Source organism: Ranitomeya imitator, chromosome 2, assembly GCF_032444005.1.
Source record: "Ranitomeya imitator isolate aRanImi1 chromosome 2, aRanImi1.pri, whole genome shotgun sequence".
NCBI classification, from domain to species: Eukaryota; Metazoa; Chordata; class Amphibia; order Anura; family Dendrobatidae; genus Ranitomeya; species Ranitomeya imitator.
In genome coordinates, this window is record NC_091283.1 from 8,843,379 (window position 1) to 8,853,535 (window position 10,157).

The window sequence follows — 10,157 nt, forward strand, 5'->3', positions numbered from 1 at the left end:
CACCGTATACTAACTACACTTTACGGACATTTGTGATAATATAAAAGGACTAATCTAACAAAGAATGCAAAATTACACTGTAATTACGTAATATATTACTCCAGCAATCAACTGCACCAAAGTACAGCCCCATAAGAATATAGCTACTATCATACTGCTCCTATGTACAAGAATATAACTACTATAATACTGCTCCTATGTACAAGAATATAACTACTATAATACTGCTCCTATGTACAAGAATATAACTACTATAATGCTGCTCCTATATACAAGAATATAACTACTGTAATACTGCTCCTATGTACAAGAATATAACTACTATAATACTGCCCCTATGTACAAGAATATAACTACTATAATACTGCTCCTATGTACAAGAATATAACTACTATAATACTGCCCCTATGTACAAGAATATAACTACTATAATACTGCTCCTATGTACAAAAATATAACTACTATAATACTGCCCCTATGTACAAGAATATAACTACTATAATACTGCTCCTATGTACAAGAATATAACTACTATAATGCTGCTCCTATATACAAGAATATAACTACTGTAATACTGCTCCTATGTACAAGAATATAACTACTATAATACTGCCCCTATGTACAAGAATACAACTACTATAATACTGCCCCTATATACAAGAATATAACTACTATAATACCGTCCCTATGTACAAGACTATAACTACTATAATACTGCTCCTATGTACAAGAATATAACTACTATAATATGCCCCTATGTACAAGAATATAACTACTATAATACTGCTCCTATGTACAAGAATATAACTACTATAATACTGCTCCTATGTACAAGAATATAACTACTATAATGCTGCTCCTATATACAATAATATAACTACTGTAATACTGCTCCTATGTACAAGAATATAACTACTATAATACTGCTCCTATATACAAGAATACAACTACTATAATACTGCCCCTATGTACAAGAATACAACTACTATAATACTGCCCCTATATACAAGAATATAACTACTATAATACTGCCCCTATATACAAGAATATAACTACTATAATAACGTCCCTATGTACAAGACTATAACTACTATAATACTGCTCCTATGTACAAGAATATAACTACTATAATATGCCCCTATGTACAAGAATATAACTACTATAATACTGCTCCTATGTACAAGAATATAACTACTATAATACCATCCCTATGTACAAGACTATAACTACTATAATACTGCTCCTATGTACAAGAATATAACTACAATAATACTGCCCCTATGTACAAGAATATAACATATAACTACTATAATACTGCCCCTATGTACAAGAATATAACTACTATAATACTGCCCCCTATGTACAAGAATATAACTACTATAATACTGCTCCTATGTACAAGAATATAACTACTATAATACTGCTCCTATGTACAAGAATATAACTACTATAATACTGCTCCTATGTACAAGAATATAACTACTATAATACTGCCCCTATGTACAAGAATATAACTACTATAATACTGCCTCCTATATACAAGAATATAACTACTATAATACTGCTCCTATGTACAAGAATATAACTATTATAATACTGCCACTATGTACAAGAATATAACTACTATAATACTGCCCCCTATGTACAAGAATATAACTACTATAATACTGCTCCTATGTACAAGAATATAACTACTATAATACTGCTCCTATGTACAAGAATATAACTACTATAATACTGCTCCTATGTACAAGAATATAACTACTATAATACTGCCCCTATGTACAAGAATATAACTACTATAATACTGCCCCTATGTACAAGAATATAACTACTATAATACTGCCCCTATGTACAAGAATATAACTACTATAATACTGCCCCTATGTACAAGAATATAACTACTATAATACTGCCCCTATGTACAAGAATATAACTACTATAATACTGCCTCTATGTACAAGAATATAACTACTATAATACTGCTCCTATGTACAAGAATATAACTACTATAATACTGCTCCTATGTACAAGAATATAACTGCTATAATACTGCTCCTATGTATTAGAATATAACTACTATAATACTGCCCCTATGTACAAGAATATAACTACTATAATACTGCTCCTATGTACAAGAGTATAACTACTATAATACTGCCCCTATGTACAAGAATATAACTACTATAATACCGTCCCTATGTACAAGACTATAACTACTATAATACCGCTCCTATGTACAAGAATATAGCTACTATAATACTGCCCCCTATGTACAAGAATATAACTACTATAATACTGCCACTATGTACAAGAATATAACTACTATAATACTGCCCCTATGTACAAGAATATAACTACTATAATACTGCCCCCTATGTACAAGAATATAACTACTATAATACTGCTCCTATGTACAAGAATATAACTACTATAATACTGCTCCTATTTACAAGAATATAACTACTATAATACTGCTCCTATGTACAAGAATATAACTACTATAATACTGCCCCTATGTACAAGAATATAACTACTATAATACTGCCTCCTATATACAAGAATATAACTACTATAATACTGCTCCTATGTACAAGAATATAACTATTATAATACTGCCACTATGTACAAGAATATAACTACTATAATACTGCCCCCTATGTACAAGAATATAACTACTATAATACTGCTCCTATGTACAAGAATATAACTACTATAATACTGCTCCTTTGTACAAGAATATAACTACTATAATACTGCCCCTATGTACAAGAATATAACTACTATAATGCTCCTATGTACAAGAATATAACTACTATAATACTGCTCCTATGTACAAGAATATAACTACTATAATGCTCCTATGTACAAGAATATAACTACTATAATACTGCTCCCTATGTACAAGAATATAACTACTATAATACTGCCCCCTATGTACAAGAATATAACTACTATAATACTGCTCCTATGTACAAGAATATAACTACTATAATACTGCTCCTATGTACAAGAATATAACTACTATAATGCTGCTCCTATGTACAAGAATATAACTACTATAATACTGCCCCTATGTACAAGAATATAACTACTATAATGCTCCTATGTACAAGAATATAACTACTATAATGCTGCTCCCTATGTACAAGAATATAACTACTATAATACTGCCCCCTATGTACAAGAATATAACTACTATAATACTGCTCCTATGTACAAGAGTATAACTACTATAATACTGCTCCTATGTAAAAGAATATAACTACTATAATACTGCTCCTATGTACAAGAATATAACTACTATAATACTGCCGCTATGTACAAGAATATAACTACTATAATACTGCCCCTATGTACAAGAATATAACTACTATAATACTGCCCCTATGTACAAGAATATAACTACTATAATACTGCCCCTATGTACAAGAATATAACTACTATAATACTGCCCCTATGTACAAGAATATAACTACTATAATACTGCCCCTATGTACAAGAATATAACTACTATAATACTGCCCCTATGTACCAGAATATAACTACTATAAAACTGCCCCTATGTACAAGAATATAACTACTATAATACTGCCCCTATGTACAAGAATATAACTACTATAATACTGCTCCTATGTACAAGAATCTAACTACTATAATACTGCTCCTATATACAAGAATATAACTACTATAATACTGCTCCTATGTAGAAGAATATAACTACTATAATACTGCTCCTATATACAAGAATATAACTACTATAATACTGCTCCTATATACAAGAATATAACTACTATAATACTGCCCCTATGTACAAGAATATAACTACTATAATACTGCTCCTATGTACAAGAATATAACTACCATTATACTGCTCCTATATACAAGAATATAACTACTATAATACTGCTCCTATATACAAGAATATAACTACTATAATACTGCTCCTATGTACAAGAATATAACTACTATAATACTGCTCCTATGTACAAGAATATAACTACTATAATACTGCCCCTATGTAGAAGAATATAACTACTATAATACTGCTCCTATATACAAGAATATAACTACTATAATACTGCTCCTATATACAAGAATATAACTACTATAATACTGCTCCTATGTACAAGAATATAACTACTATAATACTGCCCCTATGTACAAGAATATATCTACTATAATACTGCTCCTATATACAAGAATATAACTACTATAATACTGCTCCTATATACAAGAATATAACTACTATAATACTGCCCCTATGTACAAGAATATAACTACTATAATACTGCTCCCTATATACAAGAATATAACTACTATAATACTGCTCCTATGTACAGGAATATAACTACTATAATACTGCTCCTATGTGCAAGAATATAACTACTATAATACTGCTCCCTATATACAAGAATATAACTACTATAATACTGCTCCTATGTACAGGAATATAACTACTATAATACTGCTCCTATGTGCAAGAATATAACTACTATAATACTGCTCCTATATACAAGAATATAACTACTATAATACTGCTCCTATGTACAAGAATATAACTACTATAATACTGCTCCTATGTACAAGAATATAACTACTATAATACTGCTCCTATGTACAAGAATATAACTACTACAATACTGCCCCTATGTACAAGAATATAACTACTATAATACTGCCACTATGTACAAGAATATAACTACTATAATACTGCTCCTATGTACAAGAATATAACTACTATAATACTGCTACTATGTACAAGAATATAACTACTATAATACTGCTTCTATGTACAAGAATATAACTACTATAATACTGCTCCTATGTGCAAGAATATAACTACTATAATACTGCTCCTATATACAAGAATATAACTACTATAATACTGCTCCTATGTAGAAGAATATAACTACTATAATACTGCTCCTATATACAAGAATATAACTACTATAATACTGCTCCTATATACAAGAATATAACTACTATAATACTGCCCCTATGTACAAGAATATAACTACTATAATACTGCCCCTATGTACAAGAATATAACTACTATAATACTGCTCCTATGTGCAAGAATATAACTGTCACGATTCCCCTGACCGCTGTCACCAATTGGTCAGGATTCACACCGTGACCGTCACCCCTGCGTCACGGGTTGGGGTCACTTTAGGCCAACAGACGGCTATCACATGTGCAGGGGGGCTTATCTTAGTTATCCCTCCACTGCTAACAATGTGATGAAAAAACCACACACAAGGCTATTGACCTCTTAGTTTACAGCAGGGGCTTATTCTAGGTATCCCACTGCTTTCTATATACCACAAACTGCAGGGATTTATGTATATCCCGCTTACAGTTCCACTTAACACTTGCAGCTCTCTGGCGCCCCCTTACTCTCAGGTCAGATTAGGTACTGCACCCTGGGTAATTAGTCGCCAGAAAGGCTGCCTGCTATGTACTGGCTATTGGGCACGCTGCAGCGATGCGATAACTACTCCCACTCAGGCAGGAACAATAATTATTAACGCCGCAGCCGCTACAACATAACCCAAAAGCCTGCACACGGTATCGCCGCCACCAGCTTCGATTAAACGGGTCCGAAGCTAACCCAACACAACAGTAACAGTAGCGTATTTTCCCTTCAAGAGACTTAGGGTACGGTTTAGAACAGGAGAACGGACTAATATATAATATTATATCCCATTGAAATTAATTAGGCAGTGCTTTATCAAAAATATTTTATAAAGAAGTTACAAATGAGACAATTGCAAATATGTACATGGGTAATTATAACATAAAGGGAATAAAAGAGAAAAAAAAAACAACACTTACATGTTCAAAGCATGACAGGCAACCAGGCTAGTGGAGTTTTTCCCATACGTCCCAGCTCATTGGGACGTGAGCAGGGCTCTTCCAGGACAGGACAAGAAATCCAGCAGCAAGTGACTCCTCAGAGCCTGCCAGACACTTAAAACATTAAGGCTGTGACATCACAGAAAGGCTGGCTTATCCAGACCCTCCTCTCTCTACTTTCTGCCTAAACTTTAAACTATTCTCTCTAGTTTCTATAACTTCACTACAAAACATGTCAGCGTCCTAAAAAGCTCATCATTCATCTCAGATTAACGTGAGCATTCTAATGAGATCAAATATGTCCTAACTGGGATACATATTTACAGAGAAATACCTACTTCTTTTCCAGATGGAGTTAGAAGCCCGAGTTTCAAGGGATGGGTACCTACACCGAGTGGGAATACGAATATATATTTTCGTGTTCTTACCGTAAACATGGTGCATAATATCGTACCAAAACCAAACAAAGGATCTTTCATGAATTTTGGAGCCACTTTACCAGTTCTGACTAGTGAAGGTGGGAGGGGTGAGGGACTTTCCTCTGAGCCTGGAATTTACGACCCCAGGGCAATAAAACCCCCTTCTAGCATACAGTCCGTAGCCCAGAGAGAAACAAGTAGAGTCAGCTAGTGAACGGGGGGGGGGGGGGGGGGGGGGGGGTTTGCCCACCTCATGAGCTGACGAGCAACTAAACTTATGTGATATTTCATACCATATCGTGACAATAACTACTATAATACTGCTCCTATATACAAGAATATAACTACTATAATACTGCTCCTATATACAAGAATATAACTACTATAATACTGCTCCTATATACAAGAATATAACTACTATAATACTGTCCCTATGTACAAGAATATAACTACTATAATACTGCTCCTATGTACAAGAATATAACTACTATAATACTGCCCCTATGTACAAGAATATAATTACTATAATACTGCTCCTATGTACAAGAATATAACTACTATAATACTGCTCCTATGTACAAGAATATAACTACTATAATACTGTCCCTATGTACAAGAATATAATTACTATAATACTGCCCCTATATACAAGAATATACCTACTATAATACTGCCCCTATGTACAAGAATATACCTACTATAATACTGCCCCTATGTACAAGAATATACCTACTATAATACTGCCCCTATGTACAAGAATATACCTACTATAATACTGCCCCTATGTACAAGAATATAACTACTATAATACTGCTCCTATATACAAGAATATAACTACTATAATACTGCCCCTATGTACAAGAATATAACTACTATAATACTATTATAATATATAATACTAATATAATAATGAGAAACCGCTCCTGTCAAACCAATCTAATCACTTTTTATGAAGAGGTAAGCTATAGGCTGGACCACGGTGAGTCATTGGACGTGGTATATCTCGATTTTTCCAAAGCGTTTGATACCGTGCCGCACAAGAGGTTGGTACACAAAATGAGAATGCTTGGTCTGGGGGAAAATGTGTGTAAATGGGTTAGTAACTGGCTTAGTGATAGAAAGCAGAGGGTGGTTATAAATGGTATAGTCTCTAACTGGGTCGCTGTGACCAGTGGGGTACCGCAGGGGTCGGTATTGGGACCTGTTCTCTTCAACATATTCATTAATGATCTGGTAGAAGGTTTACACAGTAAAATATCGATATTTGCAGATGATACAAAACTATGTAAAGCAGTTAATACAAGAGAAGATAGTATTCTGCTACAGATGGATCTGGATAAGTTGGAAACTTGGGCTGAAAGGTGGCAGATGAGGTTTAACAATGATAAATGTAAGGTTATACACATGGGAAGAAGGAATCAATATCACCATTACACACTGAACGGGAAACCACTGGGTAAATCTGACAGGGAGAAGGACTTGGGGATCCTAGTTAATGATAAACTTACCTGGAGCAGCCAGTGCCAGGCAGCAGCTGCCAAGGCAAACAGGATCATGGGGTGCATTAAAAGAGGTCTGGATACACATGATGAGAGCATTATACTGCCTCTGTACAAATCCCTAGTTAGACCGCACATGGAGTACTGTGTCCAGTTTTGGGCACCGGTGCTCATGAAGGATATAATGGAACTAGAGAGAGTACAAAGGAGGGCAACAAAATTAATAAAGGGGATGGGAGAACTACAATACCCAGATAGATTAGCGAAATTAGGATTATTTAGTCTAGAAAAAAGACGACTGAGGGGCGATCTAATAACCATGTATAAGTATATAAGGGGACAATACAAATATCTCGCTGAGGATCTGTTTATACCAAGGAAGGTGACGGGCACAAGGGGGCATTCTTTGCGTCTGGAGGAGAGAAGGTTTTTCCACCAACATAGAAGAGGATTCTTTACTGTTAGGGCAGTGAGAATCTGGAATTGCTTGCCTGAGGAGGTGGTGATGGCGAACTCAGTCGAGGGGTTCAAGAGAGGCCTGGATGTCTTCCTGGAGCAGAACAATATTGTATCATACAATTATTAGGTTCTGTAGAAGGACGTAGATCTGGGGATTTATTATGATGGAATATAGGCTGAACTGGATGGACAAATGTCTTTTTTCGGCCTTACTAACTATGTTACTATGTTACTATGTTACTATGTTACTGCCTCTATGTGCAAGAGTTTGGTACAGGTTTCTTCTTGGGGTGGCTCAGAACTTAGCAGAAATAAACACTTTGATTTTCTGTTTTTCCCTCTTTAGAGAGAAGTTGGTCTTGAGTTCCATCCGATGTGGGATCATCGTGGCTTCTGCTGTCATCACTGCCGCCGCGGACAGCGATATTGCCGGCGAGTGTGTGAGCCCCTGCTCGGCTACTACCCCTATCCCTACTGTTACGGCTCAGGGCGAGTGATCTGCCGGATAATCATGCCCTGTAATTGGTGGGTTGCCCGTATGCTGGGCCGGGTGTAAATGACGAGACATGAGCTCTATATTCTCTGTATTCATGTGATGTGAAGTAAGAACCGTCATCTTGGACTCTTGTTTGCCTCAGAACTACAACTCCCATCAGCCACAGTATGTGACACTTTTTAGTACCTGTACTCTGCAATCTTTTCTCGGTTTCGGTGCTAAACTCCGGTGTGGATACAGTGCTGTCAAAAAGTCTTGACACCCCGTGAACTTTTCCAAATGTTCTCACTCTACACTCAGAAACTTATATATTTTATGGGGACTTTCTGTGCGAACAAACAAAGTAACAAGTATCTGTGACTTGCAAAGGAAATGATACAAAGTGTTCTAATTTTTTTGACAATATATATCTGACAATTGTGAGGTGGATTCTGCCCCCATGAGTCAGTGCAGGACCACCTGTCTCCTGCCATTACTGCTGCAGCCTTTGGGGTCTGTCTCTCCACCTTTCTCTACAGTCTTTTGGGGTCTGTCTCTCCTCCTTTCTCTGCAGTCTTTTGGGGTCTGTCTCTCCACCTTTCTCTGCAGTCTTTTGGGGTTTGTCTCTCCACCTTTCTCTGCAGTCTTTTGGGGTCTGTCTCTCCACCTTTCTCTGCAGTCTTTTGGGGTCTGTCTCTCCCCCTTTCTCTGCAGTCTTTTGGGGTCTGTCTCTCCACCTTTCTCTGCAGTCTTTTGGGGTCTGTCTCTCCACCTTTCTCTGCAGTCTTTTGGGGTCTGTCTCTCCACCTTTCTCTGCAGTCTTTTGGGGTCTGTCCCTCCTCCTTTCTCTGCAGTCTTTTGGGGTCTGTCTCTCCTCCTTTCTCTGCAGTCTTTTGGGGTTTGTCTCTCCTCCTTTCTCTGCAGTCTTTTGGGGTCTGTCTCTCCACCTTTCTCTGCAGTCTTTTGGGGTCTGTCTCTCCACCTTTCTCTGCAGTCTTTTGGGTCTGTCTCTCCACCTTTCTCTGCAGTCTTTTGGGGTCTGTCTCTCCACCTTTCTCTGCAGTCTTTTGGGTCTGTCTCTCCACCTTTCTCTGCAGTCTTTTGGGGTCTGTCTCTCCTCCTTTCTCTGCAGTCTTTTGGGGTCTGTCTCTCCACCTTTCTCTGCAGTCTTTTGGGGTCTGTCTCTCCCCCTTTCTCTGCAGTTTTTTGGGGTCTGTCTCTCCACATTTCTCTGCAGTCTTTTGGGGTCTGTCTCTCCACATTTCTCTGCAGTCTTTTGGGGTCTGTCTCTCCACCTTTCTCTGCAGTCTTTTGGGGTCTGTCTCTCCACATTTCTCTGCAGTCCTTTGGGGTCTGTCTCTCCACATTTCTCTGCAGTCTTTTGGGGTCTGTCTCTCCACCTTTTTCTGCAGTCTTTTGGGGTCTGTCTCTCCACCTTTCTCTGCA

The 10,157-nt window shown here is 36.7% G+C and overlaps 1 protein-coding gene across 1 annotated transcript in view; it reads left to right on the forward strand.

The window, feature by feature from the left end:
* The window catches only part of TNMD (tenomodulin), a 147,210-nt gene extending 138,046 nt beyond the window's left edge, over positions 1–9,164 (forward strand). The window contains exon 7 of the mRNA XM_069746088.1: positions 8,583–9,164. Coding sequence (XP_069602189.1) covers positions 8,583–8,792 — 210 coding nt within the window. The 3' untranslated portion in view covers positions 8,793–9,164. The remainder of the gene's footprint in view (positions 1–8,582) is intronic.
* Positions 9,165–10,157: the final 993 nt, after the last annotated feature.